The sequence below is a fragment of the Cryptococcus depauperatus genome, chromosome 6 (assembly GCF_001720195.1).
Source record: "Cryptococcus depauperatus CBS 7841 chromosome 6, complete sequence".
NCBI lineage: Eukaryota > Fungi > Basidiomycota > Tremellomycetes > Tremellales > Cryptococcaceae > Cryptococcus > Cryptococcus depauperatus.
In genome coordinates this window covers 230,657-251,771 of record NC_089473.1, presented here as the reverse complement: position 1 = coordinate 251,771, position 21,115 = coordinate 230,657, and the positions used below count along the sequence as shown (strand labels likewise).

At 43.9% G+C, this 21,115-nt stretch overlaps 10 protein-coding genes across 10 annotated transcripts; 5 read left to right on the top strand and 5 right to left on the bottom strand.

The window, feature by feature from the left end:
* Positions 1-37: 37 nt before the first annotated feature.
* On the bottom strand, positions 38-2,535 carry L203_104827 (uncharacterized protein; the record flags this gene model as incomplete). The annotated part of the gene is made up of 5 exons (XM_066214203.1): positions 38-202; positions 254-397; positions 448-594; positions 640-2,286; positions 2,335-2,535. The coding sequence occupies 5 exons, from the start codon at positions 2,533-2,535 to the stop codon at positions 38-40; spliced, it is 2,304 nt and encodes a 767-aa protein (XP_066070300.1).
* A 1,529-nt stretch (positions 2,536-4,064) lies between these two features.
* L203_104826 (methylenetetrahydrofolate reductase) lies at positions 4,065-6,103 on the top strand (the record flags this gene model as incomplete). Its single annotated transcript, XM_066214202.1, has 4 exons — positions 4,065-4,355; positions 4,404-4,725; positions 4,777-5,756; positions 5,813-6,103. The coding sequence occupies 4 exons, from the start codon at positions 4,065-4,067 to the stop codon at positions 6,101-6,103; spliced, it is 1,884 nt and encodes a 627-aa protein (XP_066070299.1).
* A 200-nt stretch (positions 6,104-6,303) lies between these two features.
* On the bottom strand, positions 6,304-6,978 carry L203_104825 (uncharacterized protein; the record flags this gene model as incomplete). Its single annotated transcript, XM_066214201.1, has 4 exons — positions 6,304-6,431; positions 6,479-6,590; positions 6,650-6,809; positions 6,878-6,978. The coding sequence occupies 4 exons, from the start codon at positions 6,976-6,978 to the stop codon at positions 6,304-6,306; spliced, it is 501 nt and encodes a 166-aa protein (XP_066070298.1).
* Positions 6,979-7,143: 165 nt separating this feature from the next.
* On the top strand, positions 7,144-8,930 carry L203_104824 (diphthamide biosynthesis protein 1; the record flags this gene model as incomplete). The annotated part of the gene is made up of 6 exons (XM_066214200.1): positions 7,144-7,330; positions 7,384-7,519; positions 7,568-7,620; positions 7,678-7,746; positions 7,798-8,290; positions 8,336-8,930. 6 exons carry the CDS (start codon positions 7,144-7,146, stop codon positions 8,928-8,930), a joined length of 1,533 nt encoding a protein of 510 aa, XP_066070297.1.
* A 99-nt stretch (positions 8,931-9,029) lies between these two features.
* Positions 9,030-10,669, bottom strand: L203_104823 (uncharacterized protein; the record flags this gene model as incomplete). Its single annotated transcript, XM_066214199.1, has 6 exons — positions 9,030-9,093; positions 9,140-9,223; positions 9,278-9,678; positions 9,730-9,816; positions 9,869-9,987; positions 10,042-10,669. 6 exons carry the CDS (start codon positions 10,667-10,669, stop codon positions 9,030-9,032), a joined length of 1,383 nt encoding a protein of 460 aa, XP_066070296.1.
* A 230-nt stretch (positions 10,670-10,899) lies between these two features.
* L203_104822 (ATP-dependent RNA helicase DBP4) lies at positions 10,900-13,565 on the top strand (the record flags this gene model as incomplete). Its single annotated transcript, XM_066214198.1, has 5 exons — positions 10,900-11,058; positions 11,106-11,577; positions 11,628-12,412; positions 12,467-13,321; positions 13,374-13,565. The coding sequence occupies 5 exons, from the start codon at positions 10,900-10,902 to the stop codon at positions 13,563-13,565; spliced, it is 2,463 nt and encodes an 820-aa protein (XP_066070295.1).
* A 333-nt stretch (positions 13,566-13,898) lies between these two features.
* Positions 13,899-14,435, top strand: L203_104821 (uncharacterized protein; the record flags this gene model as incomplete). The annotated part of the gene is made up of 4 exons (XM_066214197.1): positions 13,899-14,015; positions 14,059-14,081; positions 14,127-14,174; positions 14,234-14,435. 4 exons carry the CDS (start codon positions 13,899-13,901, stop codon positions 14,433-14,435), a joined length of 390 nt encoding a protein of 129 aa, XP_066070294.1.
* A 708-nt stretch (positions 14,436-15,143) lies between these two features.
* L203_104820 (uncharacterized protein) lies at positions 15,144-17,531 on the bottom strand (the record flags this gene model as incomplete). Its single annotated transcript, XM_066214196.1, has 7 exons — positions 15,144-15,321; positions 15,368-15,600; positions 15,647-15,779; positions 15,829-15,916; positions 15,962-16,223; positions 16,288-16,907; positions 16,958-17,531. The coding sequence occupies 7 exons, from the start codon at positions 17,529-17,531 to the stop codon at positions 15,144-15,146; spliced, it is 2,088 nt and encodes a 695-aa protein (XP_066070293.1).
* An 874-nt stretch (positions 17,532-18,405) lies between these two features.
* Positions 18,406-18,717, top strand: L203_104819 (uncharacterized protein; the record flags this gene model as incomplete). Its single annotated transcript, XM_066214195.1, has 3 exons — positions 18,406-18,582; positions 18,634-18,648; positions 18,700-18,717. 3 exons carry the CDS (start codon positions 18,406-18,408, stop codon positions 18,715-18,717), a joined length of 210 nt encoding a protein of 69 aa, XP_066070292.1.
* A 1,243-nt stretch (positions 18,718-19,960) lies between these two features.
* L203_104818 (uncharacterized protein) lies at positions 19,961-20,964 on the bottom strand (the record flags this gene model as incomplete). The annotated part of the gene is made up of 4 exons (XM_066214194.1): positions 19,961-20,101; positions 20,147-20,524; positions 20,570-20,749; positions 20,803-20,964. 4 exons carry the CDS (start codon positions 20,962-20,964, stop codon positions 19,961-19,963), a joined length of 861 nt encoding a protein of 286 aa, XP_066070291.1.
* Between the last annotated feature and the right edge of the window lie 151 nt (positions 20,965-21,115).

The following is a 21,115-nucleotide window of genomic DNA, read 5'->3' as shown; positions in this document are numbered from 1 at the left end:
GCTTCCCACGTACGAATTTTTGCAATATGTTTCATGGTCATGCTGGAAGAAGAGGTTTGCGAGGAGAGTATGAGTTACAAGCGTAAGCTCGATAAATTGTAGACAAGCTGGAAGATTTGGATACTGCAGGAAATTCTGGTTTATTTTGGATACAAGCCCCAGTCCCAAATATTTCTTCACGGGCTATTCGACGGATATCAGACTTCATATCTATCAGTAATGATCGAAAAAGTCGAGAGCGGTAACATCTTACATTATAAGTTTCTTGAGCTCTATTTGGGAGGTTGCTAGGTGCAGAGCGGTTTTGAGAATTTTTGGCTTTCTTCATGCATTGAGATTTGCCTTTGAAAGCTCTGAGCAGTCGAAATTCAGTCGAGCTGCTCATTTTCCATGCCTTCTTTATGTTGTAAGCCATATCGCCGAGTAGAGGGTAAATGTTTGACTTACTGTACCAAGATCTTGTTCTGTTTGCTCAGAATGTTTGTAGCCTTTAGGAAACATGGCTGGGTAAGGCTTGATGGTACGTTGACGCTGGGGTAGCATGAGTATTCTGCTGGTATCGATGGTGTCGTGCGCTGCAGGTTTATGTATTGGCTACGAGACAATAAATCCTTTGCCCTGGATAAGAAGACCACGTACCTTTACAATGGTCTCGAAGGGGACTCTTTGACTAGTAGTACAATAAGAGTCAAAACGAGTTTCAGTTGGAGAATGAAGTGCAAGTTCCCAGCCTCCTACAGTGGGTGTAGGGAATTCAACGGTATTATATCTAGCTTGATCATACGATGTTGCAAAGTTGCCAATAAACCCAAACTTCGGAGCTACGGGGGTATTGATAGCGGTTGAGCAACTTGAAATCGTTGGACTCTCGGAAGAATCGGTGGTAGGTGATAGTAACCCTTGATACAAATCAATAGTTTTCGCTTTTACAAAGAGGGCTTGAGTTCTTTGGGTAATGGAGTCTGTTGTACAGGCAGTCGGTAACTTTTGAGAACATTCAGGCTGTATTTGTTCATTAGATTGATGGCAGTTTCGACCCCCAGAGCTGGAACCAGCTGGAGAAGAGCTTGTTGCAGAGCCTTGGATGGTGTCATCCCTAGGGCATAAAGTATCGTCTTGCGTAATCCTCGAGACTGAAGCTTGCTGAGAACCATGAAGAATGAAAGGCTGGCCAGTGCAAGAATCATCAGAAATGTTTGGTTTGCTTCTGTTGGTAATGTGAGAGCAAGCAGTAGAAAAATGATCAGAAATTGTTTCCAGCATTGTATCTTCCGAGGTTTCGCACGCTGGGTATATTGAGCCAGAAGACGAATTTATGCCAAAAAGCTGAGTAGTGTCAACGGATTGTTGGGATGTATTGAGGGTATTATCCAAGGTCATATCTTGCATGCGAGACTTGATAGGTGTAGACATTGATTTTTTAAGCATAGAGCTCATAAAATCGTCGATTGATTGAGTAATGGTGTCAATTTTAGCCGAGATTTGTGTTCTTGGGCTGGAACGGGTAACTGGATCGTTTGCGTTTTTTATTCGGGCTATAGCGTTGTCTTTTGGTGTTATTGGAAGTTTAGAGGCTGTAGAAATCAGGGAGTGCTGAGAGTGAAGGTCAATAGCCATGTCTTTGGCGGATATTGGTAGAGAAACGTTGTCAGGAGCGATGGAAGGATGCACAAGCTCTTCAGCTTTGAGGTTCTTGCTATTGCCGCCAATAGTAGGGATAGTTTGGGAAGAAAAGGCAGAGTTTTCTGCAACCAAAGGGACGGCTGCGATAGTGTCATTACTGGGCGAAATAGTCGATTGCTGAGTAGAATCACTTGAAGGAGACAAATCGGTCTTGACGTCCTCCAAGTACTTCTCCTCTATAATACCATGGGCGACTTTAGTAGTAGACGAACCAAACATGGTAAGAGACAGCACGGCCTTTGAAGCGGTATGGATGTGTTCGGTGACTGGACGAATAGGGACAATGTTCACCCAAGATTGAGTTCTCCTCGCCATAGCGGCGTCTTCCATCGACTTGATGACCTGGTCAACGTCCTCAAACTCATGGTCAAACCGCATCGTGCTCAGTCTCTTCATCTGTCCCACAGAGCTTGCCATATTTGGCACAAAGTCTGCAGCAGCAGCCCATCTCTTCGCGCGCCAGCGACGAAAGTACTTCAACGCTCGCTCCAAGATCGTCTGCCGGTTTTTCTTGTTTGCCTCACCCGTTTCTGAAAGCATCTTGGCCTCTTCAGCAGCAGCAGTAGGCAGCATTAGGTTATGCAGCGGTGGAGTATCGATGGGCTAGGCATCGTCAGTCACCAATGCAAGGAACGACTATGCAGTGCTGACCTTGTTGACCACCTTGGACCATTCGAAGCAAACCTTGATGTTTTTCGGGTTCTTCTCTGCGCCCATCTGTCTGACGAGCCGGGGCACGTCAAGCTCGTTGACATGGTAGATACGGGTAGGAGGATGGGTAAGCTGGACGGTAGGATAGATAGTGTTTGCTGGACGACGCTTGCGTATCCTAGGGCCGAGGCAGCGTAGCATGGTGAAAAGAGTGTCAGCGGTAGGGGCAAAGAAAGAGAAAGTAAGGAGTGAGTGTTAGTACTGCAGTGTATATTAACTGAATGTTAGTAATAGAGAAAGAAAGATAAATAAGGAAGAATGGGAAAAGGGAAAGAAGAAAACTGGAAGGAGAAAGAGAAAAAAGAAAAACAAGTCATTTCTTGTTTACATGTTTTCAGTAAATTTGGTGAGAAATTCACTCCCCTTCAATGTATTACGACTTCAAGCGAAAAACAACATCACTCGTAGAGAACAACATCCAAAGGATGAAAAAATCCGTGGCTGAGATTTTTCCAAATAATCACCTTGGAAGTAGTCGTCATAATGCAAAGCACAGCGAAATGCAGCATTGAGGACGATGCTTAGAGCTGGGTAGAGATAACATGCTGGTTATGCAGAATAAGAAATAGGGAGCAGAAGCTGCACACAAACTAGAAAAGCACCCAATTAGCCAGCTCCCACTTGTCATACTAGGTCTCTGTGGTAAATTTTCGAGTGACAAGTCAGACCATTACCGCATCCAGATGTTTGACGCATCGCTCGTCTTCAGCCTCAATGTATGCGCCTCACGGCCTAATCATTCCGACCGCTGGGAATACTCGGCTCATGAATCCCTTTGGGTTAGTATCTTCATTTTGCTTTTGCCCTCCATCCATGATACTATGGACATCCAATAAGCATGACCAGGTTTTGCATTGTCAAGCACACCAGTCATGTTTTTTCCCGCCTTTTGTCGGGTAAGTTTTCAGATGGCTGACGTTCTTGTCAGATATCGCCTCTTGGAGCTTTACTAAACACACAATCCGCCATGTCTGCTTCATCACCAATATTGCTGAACCTAGCCCATGATCCTGTATATATGCCATATTGGACATAGCTGCAAATCACTTCTTATCACCATGTACACCTTTCCGTTTATTTTTGAGGTCTTGTTCAGCAACCAACATGGGACGCATCTTGAAATCGTTGTCTTCAGTACTCGTTGACCTTTTTGGATAGGTTTGTATTGAAACGACCACAGGGGTAGTCAGTCTCGTGGCTTTGCCTTAGTCGCATCCTCTTTAGGCCTGCCTTTATGTTCGAACCCATCATATGTCATTTTTCAAGGGTCATAAAGACCGCTACCGTCACTCTTGCTTTGAATCAATAAATCCTTGTAACCGTTATTCGAATTAACACATTGAACTGGCGAGTTTTCATCCCATTCATTCTATAGCAGGTCATAAAGATACTCTCTAGTTCCTAGTCCTGAGATCAGCATCTGCCATACTGCGTTTAGACTTGCCAATAGATAGACGCTCTTGTCCTATATAAATTATTATTTTCTTTGTTGAGAGTTCTTTATAAAATTGTCGATTCAATTCAATTCAAATCTCATATTAATCATCCAAAATTTTAGCCCAAAATATAATTAATAGGATAATTCTGGGTTTATTATTTTGGGCATTCGACATTTCAGATTAATTCTTATGTTTGGTTTCTCTTCTTCTTCATTCTTTTCAACATTCGAAATGACCAAATTGACTGATCTCATTGCTTCTCGACGAGAACCTTTTCACAATTTCGAGTTCTTTCCTCCTCTCACTGAGGCTGGCCTGGTCAATCTTCTGGATCGTATCCACAGATTAACCTCATCACCTCTTCCAAGGCCGTTAATTGTATCAGTGACATGGGGTGCTGGCGGCTCAACCTCAGACAAGAGCTTGGAACTTGCAGAACGTATTTTCAAGATGGGCGTAGAGGTTATGCTGCACTTGACATGTACAAATATGCCCAAGGAAAAGATTGACTTCACTCTTCAGGTCAGTTTTTGTAGTGATAGATGGTGGTTATGCTAACGTATAAAATAGAGATGTAAAGAGATTGGTATCCAAAACATTCTTGCTCTCCGAGGCGATCCCCCTCGTTCAGAAGAATATGCCATTTCCACTCCTCTCCCAGATTTCTTCAAGCATGCTGATGACCTCGTCCGATATATTCGCGCCGAACATGGGTCTTATTTCTGCATTGGTGTGGCAGGGTATCCAACACTTCACCCTGATTCTAAGAGCGAAGAAGCTGAATTCAAATGGCTAAAAGTCAAGTGCGATGCCGGAGCAGACTTTATCGTGACGCAGCTGTTTTACGATACGGAGGGCTTTTTGGATTGGGTGAAAACATGTCGGGCTCAGGGTGAGTTTGAGGTATGGGAGATGAGGAGAGCGTGACTGACGTGCTTGGTAGGCATTAGTTTGTCCATCATTCCTGGTATCATGCCCATACAAAGCTTTGCATCTTTTAGGCGTCTCGTCAACCTCACCAAGACGCCTATCCCCTTTTCTATCACTGCTGATCTTCAACCCATCTCGGCTGATGACGCTGCAGTCAAACGCTACGGTGCTGAACTTGCTACCAAGATGGTTCGGCGGATCCTGGATTCAGGTTTCGTTTCTGGCGTACATTTTTGTACGCTCAATCTGGAGAAAAGCGTGTGGACAATCTTGGATAATCTTGGCTGGATGGAAGAGCGACATGGGAAATCCGCTCCCAGGAACAAGGTTATTGAAAACGACGGGCATTCTGATGGAATCTCAATGAATGGGAAAGCTCCAAATCATGCCGCATCTCATACGAGTAATCTCTCCATTTCGCCTTCTGAGGCGAGCTACATTGCTCAGCTGGGCTTTCACACTCTCCCTCCTGCTCCCAAAAATGGCCTCGGGACCCAAGGTGGAAACAACGGTGAAGATAGTTGGGATGAATACCCCAATGGTCGATTTACAGATGTTCGTTCGCCCGCTTATGGTGAAATCGACGGTTGGGGAAGTGGTCTAAAGATTACCGGAACGCAGGTGTTGAAAGAGTGGGGCGTTCCCACCTCTGTCGCTGACCTCTCTGCACTCTTTATATCTTACCTCCGATCTGACATTCAAGCACCTACAACGCCATTCTGCGACCTCCCTCTCTCTCCTGAATCACATTCGATTCTCCCACACCTCATCTCCCTCAATTCCACAGAATCTCAGCATTGGACAGTTGGCTCTCAACCTGCGGTCGACGCTGCAAAAAGCGAGGATCCAGTATTTGGATGGGGACCTAGAGGTGGGTATGTCTTCCAAAAGGCCTTTGTAGAGTTTTTTGTAAGAGAAGACGAAGTGAAGCGATTGGAGGAAAAGGTGAAGTTAGCCGGTGGAACCATCACTATGTATGCCGCCAATAAAGCAGTCAGTTTCTCGCCTTCTCTCCTGTAGAGACGCGCGTAGCTAATGACCTCATATAGGGCGGCTTCAAATCAAACACTGAGAGTGACGCGGTGAATGCTGTTACATGGGGTGTATTCCCAGGACAAGAAATTGCACAATCAACTATCATAGAAGAAACTTCCTTCCTTGCGTGGAAGGAGGAAGCTTTTAGTATTTGGACGGATTGGTCGCTTCTTTACCCACCCCATTCCTCTGCTCGCAAGCTCCTTGAGGGGATAGCTAGCGAATGGTGGCTGGTCAGTCTAATCCATCATGATTACAAAGACAAAGAGGCACTCTGGAACTTTTTGTTAAAAGACCAAAATTGAGTGTTGTAGTAAGTAAAATACGAGAGAAGAAAAGGTTGTAGATGATATAGATGAAAAAGGAGTAATCATGATAAGAGAACATTTGTATCAACTTTCAACATAGGGGATCACAAGATCATTTTTAGGTATGCACGCATTCGTTTTTGTTCGTCTATCATGGAAACGTATTATTACATACATTTTTTGGTTGGCGCAATTGGTCATTCTTCATCGCTATCTTCTAGTCTTGCTCTGTCGTCTCGTTCTTGTTCTGCCGCATTTATACTAGCTACCAAGTCAACCTGAACATTGGGATCCTGGTTCTTTCTCATCGCCTGCAATCGTTGTCCTGGCACCCAGTCAGTCTGTCTTTTATATAAAATGGAACATACTCACGAAAGATTGTTGTAATAGCCTCATTCGTCTTTCTTTCTAATTTTGACATGCGATTGTTCATATCTCTCTTTAAATCCCAGTTCGGTCTCTTCGGTTGAATGTTGAATAAGTCCTACATTCGAAAGTTCTGTCAGCATCCTGTGGCCAAACAAGGAGCTATATAAGACGTACAAGCTCCTCTTTGTTCTTCTCTTCGTGCTCTTTTATAATCTGCTCAGCAAGACCTTCCACAGCTTTCTCAACAGTATCATCTCCTGCATCACCAGTCTCTCGTTTCCGAATATTACGGGTCTCGGGGTCGTAATTTCGTTGCTTGAAAGCAAAGTATGCCCTTTTTGAATATTAGCACCGTTATATAGATGCAACAAGAAAAACATTGTAAAACTCAAATATACTTACGGGCCTGCAGTTTGTCCTGACTCAGCTGCTTCTTTCCTTTTTCTCAGCGCAATAAGTCGCTCTTTTCTAGCAGCGGAGGCGGCGGCAAGAGATGTTTCCATTTTTAATTGACTTGGTATTAGCAAAGCTGGATTGAAAAGACAATTTGAGCAATAAAAGATTGTCGAGACATAAAGATGTGAAGTATTCTACCGTGGGAAAGTCATCCAAACAAAAAGTTCAACTTTTTCCTTTAAACTTTTATCAACTATTAAAATTGAACAATCATGGCGCTTCCAACAAGTCAAGTTACAGAAGGCATAGAAAAACCCGAGAAAGCTGCTTCTTCAAGGTCTCGAAGGAGATTTGTTGGAAGCTCAAAAGCGTCAAGCTCCAGGCCTCTAGTTAGACGAGTGGCTAACCAAGTGCCGGATGATATCCTTCATGACCCAGCATTGAATGCTGCTATCTCTGGTGTGTCTCTTCGCCTGCAAAAGGTATAACTACTGGCTGAATAACCCTCATAGCTCTGCCGGGGAATTACAACTTTGAGATTCACAAAACAATTCATCATATTAGGCGAGATGGAGTACGGAACGTAGCACTCCAGATGCCAGAAGGATTAATGATGTATGGATGCGCTATCGCCGATATAATAGAGAGGTGAGGATAGAAGTCAAATTGGCAGGAATCAACACCAATCAATGACAGCTTCACAGGGGCATTGCCAATGTTGTTGGCCGATGTGACTTATGGTGCTTGCTGTGAGTTTCCTTGACTATTAAGAAAAAATACTGTACCTAACGTTCTTCTCTTTTCAGGTATTGATGACTATACCGCAAAGGAAATGGGCGCAGAGATGATTGTCCATTATGGCCATTCTTGTCTTAGTACGGTTTTAATTAGTACAGACTTTGACGAAGACGTTAACATTTTAATAGTTCCAGTATCCCAAACAACTCTAAAAACACTCTACGTTTTTGTCGAGATTGGTATTGATACGCCACATCTATCTCTTTCCGTTCGACGCAATTTTCCTTCGTCCCGATCTGCATTTCAACGAGCCGTTCTTGGAGCTGCATCAGCTCAGCCTGGTAGCAGAGTCCAAATATCTTTGGAAGATAGTGAAAAAGTTGCACGGGATGAACTTGAAATTGCTCAAGGCGTGTTGCCTACTCGGCTTGCTCTTGTGTCTACCATTCAATTCGTGGCAGCCATTCAAGCCCTCCGTCAGGATCTTGAGAACACAATGCCACCGCTGGAAGAAGAGAAAGTGGATAAAGAAGAAGAGGGAATGATTGCAAGAATGAAACGAAGCGATATTGGTGTCTGGAGGGGCAGATATGAGGTTACTATACCTCAGGTAAAACCTCTTAGCCCGGGAGAGGTATTGGGCTGTACTGCACCGAAGTTGAATAACGTTGACGCTTTGATGTGAGCTTTCTCTCTATCTATCTTCCCATTGCTAAATACGGGCAGATATGTTGGCGATGGACGTTTCCATCTCGAGTCAATAATGATTGCTAATCCTACTGTACCTGCCTTTCGATACGATCCTTACTCCAAAAAATTCACCCGCGAGTTGTATGAACACAAGGAAATGCGTACTCTTCGAGGAGATGCAATAAAGCAAGCGAGAAAAGGAATGATGGATCACGGGCCAGGTAGTTGGGCAATACTGCTGGGTACTCTTGGTAGACAAGGTAGTTTAGCGGTATTGAGGAGTATACAAGGCGCGTTACCACCTAACTCCACTCCTCCTTTACTCCTTTTACTCTCGGAACTATCTCCAGCCAAGCTGGCCTTGCTCCCACCGGAACAGGTATCAGCATTTATACAGACATCTTGTCCTCGACTGTCAATCGATTGGGGTTATGCCTTTTCTCGTCCTCTTCTCAGCCCTTACGAAGCCAGCGTAGCCACAGGTAGAATTAGAGGTTGGGAAGGATTAGTTTTAGAGGGGAAAGCGGAAGGAGAGGGCGATTATCCCATGGATTTTTACTCTGATAGCAGTCTGGGACCTTGGACGCCTCGACACAAGGACAATGTTAAACCCTTGAAGCCGAAGGCTTAATATGTTCAGTTGTATTAATAATTTCGTATGTGTGCAACATCTGTACAAGCCAATACCTTTAACAAGAAGAGAGCTATTTGACAGAATAAAACTAATTACTTAATTCTCATCATCCTCATTGTTATTATTGGCTTCTGGAGGCAAGGTCATAAATTCATTCAGCCTGGAATTATTAGTCAACTATCTTAGTTTGTATGCAAGATACTTACATGTGAACGAATGGGGCCATATCACGTGCAACTGTTTGCACTTTTTCTTGAAAGTTTGGCTCCATCACCTCTTCATCTTTGAAACTACAAAATTGTCAGCATCTTAAATGATGCTTGATTAAAATTCAAGATACCGACTAATGAACTACAGCCACCGATCTCAATTTCAATAAATCTATATCCTTGTGCCCTCTATCCACACCTTTCGGTGCAACCTTGAGAGCATCATTGTGCCCAAACACATTGTTTCTTGTCCCTTTTTTCTCTTTTGCCTCTCCAAACCACCTTACAAACTCTGTTTTTTCAATGACTTGCCGGAACGTGTCAGGTTCATGGAGTAAGCGATGACGAATAGAAGCTGTTTGATTTTTGTCCGGCATCCAAATCCCACCAGCAATGAGAGAGCGGTTGTTGGGCGATATAGAGAGGTGGTATGAAGCCCAATGTCCTTTTCGACCTCCGCGAGAGGTGGTAAAGCAAAGCGATTTTTTATATGGTGTTTTGTCTGAGGAAAAACGGATGTCGCGATATATTCGATGCTACAGTAGAATACCTTTAGCGAATAGAATAAAATCCAAGAGCTGACGCACAATGATATCTCTAGGAGGGAGAATTGGTACTTCCCCGTCTATCTCGTGTAATTTTAGCTGCATTGTACCCACGAAAGCTTTCCACTCCTGCCAAAGTAACCATCAGTGTACACTCAGGATTTCAAGCATAGCGAAGCACCTTTTCTGCCAGTCGGAATGATGGTTCGTGAGATCTAAACCATTCTCGGTCGTTACGTTCTGGTATTTGAAGATTTTTCAAAAAGTTGAGGGTATTTTGCGATATTTGGCCAGCTGGTACTGATAATGATTAAAATATGAGCTTGTGTCTTATAAATCTTGAATGACGCTTACCATGACCGGTTTTAGGAGCCGGGTAGATTCTCCCGGCAATCTCCTGCCCTTCTTCAAGATCAGTATCTGTCAAATCATCATCCTCATCATCGTAGCCCTCAATATAGTCATGGCTTGAAGTTTGAGGCTTTGTGACTTTTGAAGTATCGTTGCTCTTGACTTTTTTCTTTGATGCCTTTTGAGTAATTATGGGTTCACCAGCCTTCCGTTTTCTGCTCTTGCTTTTGGGCTCGTTTTCCTCATCCAAATTATCGCTATCAAGGCCGGATTCATCCTCCTCTATGACCATTTCTTTACCATCCTCTTCAGCGGATTCGTAATTGTCTTCAGAACCTGTATCATTGGATGCATTGTCTTCAGAGGAAGTCATGCCAGTGGGTTCATGAGCATCTCTGTTCTTCTCATCATCATTTTCATCTTCCTCGTTTGGCATCAAGCCGACTTGTTTGCTTGTCTTCCCAGTGGATTTAAAATAGGGCGATACAACTTGTGGCTTCTTCACTACTCTTCCAAAGCGAGTTGAAGTTGGAGTACCATTATTAGAGTCTTCATCTTTATCTTTAAGAGGTGTTATAGGTTTGATAGATTGGCTGACAGACCTGTTCGATGCTGTGGGTTTCCTTGCCATGTTGCTTCTTTCTTTCAAAATATTTATGGACAGTTAATTTTATCTTCAACTTTTTGAATTCTTCCATTTGCCTTAGTCGATCTCGGACCGAACATCAGTTGCGGCGACCTCCGCTAACTCCACTATTGATGTTTGGGTCACGTGTTCTTAAAAGTTCTTTCAACATTTTATCCACATATCAAAACACTTTTGACAATTATCTTTTATAATCCAACTCAAAAGTCTATTCAATGGTCGATAGAGAGAATGATGCTTCCTCCTCTAAGGAATTTTCAAAACCAAGAAAAAGCAAGGGCAAGCAGGCGCAGCCTAAAATCAAGTCGAATCAGCTCAAAAGACAAAAGATTGATGAAGAGCTCAAGGATTTACAGCGTCGTGTAGATAGCTATGTAAGTGGGATGTATTGAAAGGAAAAATTACCTCATCTAGATAACAGCTCCCATCAAGGCACATTGCTTCGTTTGGAGAGATACCTCTGTCTTCAAGAACCCAAAAAGGTCTCAAAAGCAGCCATTTTGTCAAACCCACTCCTATCCAGTCTTTAGCTGTTCCGCCGGGCCTTCAAGCTCGTGACATTCTTGGGTCAGCTAAAACTGGATCAGGCAAGACGCTCGCTTTTCTCATTCCCCTTCTCGAGCGCCTCTATCTGGATAAATGGGGTCCAATGGATGGTCTCGGCGCGGTCGTTATTTCCCCTACGAGAGAGCTTGCTGTACAAACTTTCAACCAATTAAGAGATATAGGGAAATATCACAACTTCTCGGCAGGTTTAGTCATTGGTGGAAAACCTTTAAAGGAGGAAATAGAGAGGCTGGGAAGAATGAATATATTGATCGCTACACCGGGAAGATTATTACAACATTTAGACAGTACTGTAGGATTTGACTCATCAAATGTCAAGGTGCTTGGTGAGAGGGTTTGATTTCTGGCTAAGGAGATCGCTGATGTGTGAGGTCAGTATTGGATGAAGCTGACCGACTTCTTGATCTCGGTTTTCTTCCAGCCTTGCGAGCAATAATCGGTCACTTTTCTTCCGTAGAGATATCTCCGGGAGCACACCCATCCCGCCAAACCCTTCTTTTCTCGGCCACTCAGTCCAAAGATCTTGCTGCGCTCGCTAAACTATCCTTGCATGATCCTCTCTACATCAGTTGTAATAAACCTGGAGAAGAAGGTGTCGTACCCGCCAATCTCGAACAATATTACTCTGTAGTTCCACTTGATAGGAAGTTGGATGCGCTTTGGGGATTTGTCAAGAGTCATCTCAAAATGAAGGGCATTGTCTTCGTCACTAGTGGCAAACAAGTTCGATTCATTTTTGAGGTTTTTCGCCGTCTGCATCCCGGTCTTCCTCTAATGCATCTGCATGGTAAGCAAAAACAGCCTACACGTCTCGACGTCTTTCAGCGCTATTCTTCTTCAAAGCATGCCCTGCTCATATGTACGGATGTTGCTGCCCGAGGCCTTGACTTCCCCGCTGTGGATTGGGTCATCCAGGTTGATTGTCCAGAAGACGTTGACACATATATACATAGAGTAGGACGAACAGCAAGATATGATTCTGCTGGCACAGCATTAACCTTTTTGTGTCCCAGCGAAGAAGAGGGTATGAGAGCTAGATGGGATGAAAAAGTTATTGAAGTCAAGAAAATTAAGATCAAGGAAAGCAAGATGGGGAACCTGAAACAATCCATGCAAAGCTTTGCTTTCAAGGAGCCTGAAATCAAATACCTTGGTCAACGTGTGAGTGACATACTGATTTTTGCTTGACACCTTTTTTGATTGTGTTGCGCTTAGGCTTTCATATCTTACATGAAGTCAATACATATTCAAAAGGATAAGTCAATCTTCAAAATTGACGATTTACCAGTAAATGCCTTCGCTGAAAGTATGGGATTACCGGGCGCCCCACAAATTTCCTTCGGCGGACAAAAAGCTGCAAAAGTTAAAGGTTCAACAAATGAGGTGTCGCAAAAGAAGCAAGGAGAGGATGGGGCTATGCGAAGTGATGTGGTTGGAAGTGATAACATGAATGGGGAAGGCAGTGGCGGGGGAAGCAACCAGCAATCCTCAGAGGAGGATGAAGATGAAAGCGACGAGGATGGTGGTGAAAGTAAAAGCGGCAAGAATGCCCAGCTCAATTCCTCTGCAGTTCGCACAAAATACGATCGCATGTTTGAACGCAAAAATCAATCTATCTTAACGCCACATTACACCGCCCTCGTCTCTCATAACGAAGACCAAGATGGCGAAGACGAGGTCTTTACTCTTGCTCGTCGAGACCATGATTTAGAAGACGTTGGTAGCGACGAGGATTTCAATGCGGGAACACTTCAGGCTGAGCTTAAAAACCCACTCATTACGTCAGAAGATCTTTCTAAACGAAAGCTGAAAGCTGCTACACATAAGAAATCACTTGTCACAATTCGCCCGGCACCTGAAAAGATTGTGTTTGATGACGAAACGGGCGAAGCGAGTACCTTCTACAAGAGCGGTGTGGAGTTAGAGCGTGAGATGGCTGCTGCTGAAACGAGAAGGGAATTCTTGGAGAAGGAGAGAGAAATTATGAAGACTCAAGACAGGATTGACAAAAATGTTGCTAGAGGAAAGAAGCAAGAATTGAAAAGGAAGAGAAAAGAGAGAGAAAAGGAGGCAAGTCTATCTTACAATGAGTCATATACATTGAGCTGACGTTTAGGGGCAGCTTCGTGCCATTGAGATGGGCATGGAGCCTCTTGCCTATACTGGAGATGTAAGCGACGATGATCGGCTTTTGTTATCAACGTCACCAGAGCCTAGGCAGCCAGGCAAGAGACAAAAGCGACTAGAAGCTTCTGATGAAGAGTTTGATAATGAAGAGGAACTTGCCCTCAGGTTGTTACAGGGCTCGTCTTGATTGCAAAGAGTGTCTTGGGCTTATGGTTATGTATATTTATACTATTAGATACGCTGCCCTCAGCCCATATCCCAGAGCTCTAACGTCTGTATAGTTCGTACATGACTTGAGATACAACTTGTCTAAAGTATCGAGAATATCATGAGAGGACAAGCGCCGTTTGGCTAGGAAAGGAGACAATCTCAACTTGTATACACATTTAAAGAAAAGTGCCACATTTCTTAATTATAAAACGATCCATCTCGTTAGATATTCTCAATCACATCTTTTTTTTGCTTTGTCCTTTTTATTTTTACGAGACCTCCCATTGACATTCTGTATAGGCACATAAAAATGCCTGGGTTTTCCTCTACCTCTTCAATACGACTATGCAGCAGCTGGCCAGGGTTGTTTGGTGTCACAACAACATACGATGACGATCGAGAAGAATACGGAGAGGCGGCCGTTGGGGTGCGCAGAGTGAATAGGGATAGACGAGGCTGAATGTTGCAAGATTGGTCAGCGACGATATGAGTGGTAACTCTTTTGTGTGTTAGCATACTATGGCTGACTTGGGATTAGGCTTTCTTGGAGCATCGATACTGGAGTGGACAGTATGGATGCTCTCAAGTCAGTTGATCGCCATTGCTGCTATCCCCAGAGTAATTGTTGCAATCAGCAGAACTCAGTGTCTGCTCAAGAGAGGCAGTGGCTAAAGCCTTCTTATCGCCAGGCAAGCGCAAACGTAGCATTGTGATCTGTCCCGCAGAACGACCAAGTATGGCGATGAGGTTCAGGAGTTTTTGGACATGGATGGCGAGCTGGGATATAGAGAAGGTGAGAAGCACGAAGGATATGTTGACTGGGGCTGCCGAGGGGAAACGGACATAATGCTCTTGGTGAACTACGACCAGTTTGCAAGTCAATATAGAGAACTTTATCAGTATGTGCTATGAACGTAGCGCGGATGGAGCAGCGTCAAGGATAATGCAACTTGCTATGTAAATCTTAACGAGAAGACAGCTTCTGAAGCATAGATATGTGATCAGAAGCATACATGTTGATTCTATCTCATTGTATATGGAGCTATTTATGAGGCACCATGGCCCTATGGGAGTTTATCAGATAAGATAAGGCGTGGCTGGATGTTTATAGGCACCTTGTGATGGTTGCGATTTCTCTTTAGATATATACATCAAGGTCTCTCGGCCAAGCCAGCAAAGCTGCGACCTGTACTTTGCATAAGATTGCATGTTCGTTTCTCAAAATGCAAGTCTCTAGTCTCTAGAAATGCATAGAAACAACACATGACTCGGGTGTTTTATCCTACAATCAGGCCACAAACAGCATTTTGAGAAGGGAATTTTGTGCTTCGTGGTTGATGGAGAGATGGATCATAAACTTCATTGTATTGATCAATATATTGACTCAATAAATGGTTCGATCTTATCAATCGGCATGGAGATACAGTCTGAATGACATGCAACACTGACATGTACTCTCTGGCGATTACAACTCATACACCGGCATTGCAGAGTCGTATACCAACTTGCTCAAGTACAATAGCTGACAAAATTCACCTCGTCCATACTTTGCACCTTATGTGTCGATATCAATTATCCTGAGAATGTCAGGCATTTTTGCTTGAAGCTCCATATGTCCTCTCAGGACTGAAGAAACATCCACATTCTCAACTCCTTGGTGCTCAACTGAGGCCAAACCTGCAACTCTAACCCCGCTCGACATAACAGCTGCTTTAGACACAACTTCATGGAGCCTACCGTAAGATGTTACTTACCAAAACTATTCAGGGCTAGACTTACCGAACGACGCCGGCGAGGACAAGATCTGAATCGCTATAGGCGTTGACTAATCTTCTGCTTACAACACTCCGACATTGAGTCCACTCTTCGTCTGTAGGCGCAGCTGGAAGAGAAATCAAGAATGCAGACTCTACGAATGTTGGGATTGGAATATTGCTAGGAGAAGGCGGAGGAAGAGAAGCAAGGTAGAGAAGGGCATGGAGGATAGTCAGTCCCCCAACCGACGAACCAATCTTCGAATATCAACTGTAGCTTATATGTTGTAAGGTAATTGCTTACCAGTATGACGGGCCTCTCTCCTTGTACACGTTTTTCGATGACTTCACCTAGTAATCTACCCGCCTTTTTGGCGCGGTCCTGAGCATGCATCCAGGTATTGTCAAGTGTCATTGTGGCCATAGAGTAGACAGACCTAGCACAAAAGATCAGCTTTCGTTTATGCATCAACAGAAGATATTTACAAGGGTAAGCTGATGGCAGCAAAGTATGCGCTGAGAAGAGTACGCTTGATGATTTCCTTCTTAAGGAGGCTTTTTAACTTGCTTTCCACTGCAAACATATCAGTAGTTGTGGTATATACGATGTATGACTTACCCCAAAAGTCAATATCCCTTCCAGTTTTCAACATTGCAGCGCTCTCAAACCTCAACACATACACATCTCGACCGTCTTTCAACCCGGATCTCTCTTCCTTGGTTGTTCTGTTGTCATGAATATTCAGATGTCTCTTATCTCGAGGCACAACACGAGGTGCAAGAGTAACTTGAGAATCTATTTGTGAACAACAAATGGCCCGCCAGGCAGAAATCGCTTCAGTTCTGGAAATTGTGAGAAGACCGGGAGCCACGATGGTTGCCTATCCAGTCGAATTGAAACATCAGTGGTGGGTAGAAGTAAATGGACAGGCCATGCAAACTAACCGTTAGACTTGGGGGCTTCTGGGATTGGACCATTTGCTTCTCTTCTTTGGGAAGATCTAGTGATCTTCGAGAGTGGTTGACTGTGTCTGCAGAGGCTACGCCTTTCACAGTAACGCTATTGGCAGAGATACCATGGTGAGTATCAGATGAAAGGGTGAGATCAAGTAGCCTTTGCTCCAAGCTGAGTCTGCCTTTCTGCACGTTCTTGGCTGCTTGTTCGTTATCCACGGAGCCCTCCAGTTCCTCAGCCAGCGTATTACTTCTAATAACGTCTTCGCTCTCAACCTCTTGGCTCTTTCCAACTCCCTCGTTGATGACACTCTGTTCAACACGCTGACTGGACTCTAAAAGATCATTGATCTCCTCTTGAGTAGCTTTATGACCATCGCCAACTTCAATAAAACTGAATTCTTCCACGCCCTTCCATCTCTCGCGGACTCGCCTTCCAGCCAGGCCACCTCCTCCAATACCAAATAAGGTACCTAGAATAACGGGGGCCGTTGATGCCGATAAGACAGTACCGATACCCAAGGGAGCCAGGACGGCTGCGATTGCAGGAGCGGCTAACCCACCTGTGACTCCTAGAAGCACGCCTCCAGCGATGACTCCGGCTCCAGTAGCTATCGCGCACTTTTCATGAGCTCATCACTACGAAACGATCTGTACTTGCCTAAGTGGCGTCCAAGAGTTCCACCCCATCCCTGTGAATGTGCAGCTCTGGTGCTTTCCACTTGTTCTTGCTGGTCACCTTCCGAGGTATATTTCAGAGCCTTGAACAGCGTCTGAGCCAGATTCTTCTCTGCTCGTGGAATTAGGTCCCTTGGAGGTAGACCCAGTAACTCTAGGGTGTGATATGATAAAGCCCTTGCGATAGGGGTGTATCTCAATGCTTCATGCTTTTTCCCATTTTTCGCATTCTCTTCAGCCTCCGACGCAACGCTCGATTCTACAAGGACATCACATATCCGATTGACATCTTCTTGAGTCCAGCCAGCTCTCTGTTCGTCTGCCGCTGCCTTGACATTTGCGGATTCAAGTAAAGGTGGCAATTGCTGCCTATCAAAAGCCAAAATCTTGCAGAATGACTCGAGCCACCTCTCCGAAGCCTCATTATACCACTTTCGAGCCGAATCGTCAACAAAAATGGGTGGCTCAGTAGCGCAGGACGCAGCAAAAGCCAGTATAAGACGTATGGGTGGAGCGAGTGGCTCTAGGGATTTGCAGGTTGCTTCCGAATCTGTCATGACGCTTACACTTCCAAAAGTCTGATATCGGCTTCACTACCAATACCACAATCCTGTTGATATGGGAAATAGTGTTTTACCAAGTAGATTTTTAAACAACTTTCATTGAGCTCCTTATAAAAGTTAAAAGAACAGTCCTGGGTGAGCCTCCACCTTGGAAGGTCATGCATATGATGACGTCATGTTTTCTTTTCTTTGCTTTTCTACAGCTTCTTAAGATACTTTCTTTTTTGTAAACCCATTTCAACATTCTTTTTTATTTCGTCAATGCCGAATAAATCACTGGGTCATTTCCTGAGGACATATCAAAAACGATCAGCCAGCAATATCAATCTCAATATTGGGGCACTGTAGTTACCCAGCCCATCAACAACCGTTGTTCGCCATAAAATGAGACCTTGTCTCTGGCAAATGGAGCTAGAAATGAAACGGATTGGGCACTTGGACGCAAGCCAGCGACGTTCTCAATAATCAAGTCGCCCGTCAGCAAAGAAACTTTCCTAATTTGAACGTAGTTTTGCAACGCTTGGAAATCTGTTTGAAGATTGATGCTTCGGAAGGGACGTTTTTGACGATAGGATGGGTGACTTAGGCTACGGCTCAATTAACTCTGCAAAATCTTTTTGGAAACGCAAATGGGTTGGGCCTGTAGGACCCAAAGTGACTATAGATTCCATTTTTTTCGTGGCCTAACTGAACGCCAGATGGTTTTCTGAACTGGATAAGGCTGAGGAGACTCCTGGGGCGTCAAGAATGATGATTCAATATCAGCACCGAGGGAGGTATTTTGTTTTTCTCCTGTTTCACTTCAAGTACACCTCTTCAATGTTGACGTCTTTCACATCATCAGTTATCCCTCTCGACTCCAAAAATCATGTTCAACAAATCAAACGACCGGAAATTCCAAGCCCCGCCATCCAGATTACAAGTTGATGAGGTGTTTACAGATAGGCTAAAAAGGTTGGATGGAGCAAAGACGAGAGAGTATCATCCAGTACACAATGACAATTTATGTGGGATGGGCATAAAATGTACCATGAGCAAGGCAAATGTTGGTGCTTTAGACATTTATGAAGTGGCCCTATACATGTCTAAGAAATAGAGATTTCTTCGAAAAGTAAGACCGCTTCTCTGTGCTTCTCCCATTGTGCGGTTGACAAAGAATCAGCACTATCATTCATGCTAACCCCTTCTTTTTATCTTGACTGTCTTGCTCAGCTCACAATGACCGGTTTTGCCGAATCTGTCAGACAACCACAGCCATGCATAGCAGGGTTAAAATTCACTTATATCGTTTTCAATGAGTTTGTTGGCTCTAGTTACTGCCCTTCAAGAATCAACGTTGGAGATAGCGATTCACACAAATGGCTATTTGAAGATAATTTCAACACATTAAAGAGTTTTGAATCTTTTAAACAGAGAAGTGAAGGTTAGGGATGGGTAACCGAATGTGAAAGAACAAAGATGATCAGAAAGATAAAAGACGGACAGATGAAAGGGGCTGGACAAACGCGGATGGTTACGGACATAACAGCGTCCCAAACGTCTTTACCGCGAGATGAGGGTGTTCATTTGCGTCAAGTAGCAGTGTACCGTGCAGTTAATGCACTCACGAGCTATACCAATAACAAGATCGACTATGCTACAAACGATGTCTACTTTCAATGATCGGTTATCAGTTAAACGGGCTTCCTCCTATAAAACTACTCAAACTTCTATAATGACTTCCTTCGTTTAAAACCATACCAGCGATAGATCAGATGAAAGCTGGCCTTCACAATTTCAGAATGAAGGTTGTAGAACTAGCAGACCACCTTTGCCTGCTAGGAACTCTACAAATTCTCTGAAAGCAACTGATCTGGAATTAAGATCTTCGCCATCTGCAGGACAAATACTTGAAAACTCTTGCCGCTATACGTCCACGTCGTCCGTATCTGCATATAACCATAGAGATACGATGATGGCATATTCTTACAACTTTGGTCAGCTTTTATACGCTACTCTCTCTGAAACGCCAGACAACTCTTCAATCAAAAAATGACTTCTTTGAGTCAATCTTGTCGAATAGTATTAAACGCCGGTTCGACAAAAAAATCCGAAAGGCATAGAGACGACACGAGAGTCGCAGCTGAAGAATGTGATGGACAATTTGGTCAAGTTGCTAGAGATGGCGGACTTGGACATCTTTGCCTTGAATGGCCTGGAAGCGAGTGATGTTGATCATGAATATAAGCAGGGGAAGGGTATGAGTATGTTGGATAATGAGGATTTAACACTAGAAGGAGAGGTACACGGCATGACAGAGATAGGAAGAAGATCAGAAGCACGAGATTATGGTACTATATTTAACATAACCAAGTCAGTTGTATCCTATTCTGTACAAAAGGACAATATTACGCACCTCTTAATTAGTTGACCAATATATGAGATTATAGAGATTCAAACTCGTCGCTACTCTCAAACCGTTCAAACCCGTCAAACTCAGACTTATACGAGCTCGCTTCATCCTCAATACTATCTACTTCTTCACTAGACTCTGATTTTGTGGATTCTTCTGTCGGATGGGAAATCTACGACTCTTGGTCAATTTTTCCATGTATTGCCGCGGGACATACCACATGAATAAAATCTTGGGCAACTTGTTCATTTGGGTCAATTTCTAGAGCCTTGTTGAACCATCCGCGGGCTTGACGTATCAGATTTTGATCAGCCTGATCCATAGGTTCCAATGACACCGATTGGGCAGACGATAAACTCGAAGCGTGATCCTCTTCACTTGGGATACAGGAGTGAGAAGCAATGAAAGAAGTAGGCCGGGGGATAGAAGAACTTGGCTGAGCGAGATAGAAACTCAAAAGGCCAGCATAAGTATGAAGTGTAGCTGAGAGAGCATAAGGGTATGAAATAAGGTATGTGTCCAGCTCATCAAGGGCTTGACGATACTGGCCTTGCTTGATGAGATATAATATTAGAGCATGGAGCAAGGCCGGCTTCTGTAAAAGTTTAGTGTCAGTAACATATGATCAGCTCCTACTCACTTCCTCGGGTTTTGCAGAAATACGAAGAGTGTTTAACCATCTTTCCACTTGACGAACTTGGTCTCCAGCTTGCAGTCCATTATTATTACATATTGAACTTGCGTGTATTTCTGCGTTTGAAGACAGAAACAATAAACCCCATTGCCATCTAGAGCGCCAGTCGACTTCCGGACAACGGATCTAAAGTATGTTTCAAATCAGCTTATATACCAATCTACAACAAAACCACAAACCAGAATTGCCCATGCCCTCCTAGCCCGCTGAAGGTCCCCTCTCAAGAGACATGCATGCAGACAATCCGCAAGGCTCTGGATGTACGCGTGTCTCAGTGGCTGGTTTTTGTCTCTAGCCGAACTGTTGCCTGGGTGAATCGGAATTCTTACATTCGCTGGCATAAGCCTTGTACTTTTTTATAGATGAATTGGAACCAAACAAAAAAAATTAAATGGTAAAAAAGAACGCCTATTCGTCGGCGTTTTTAAAGATAATCAAAACGCCGAGAGATATTAAAAATTGCCTTCTCCCTGCCAATTTTCATCTCACCAT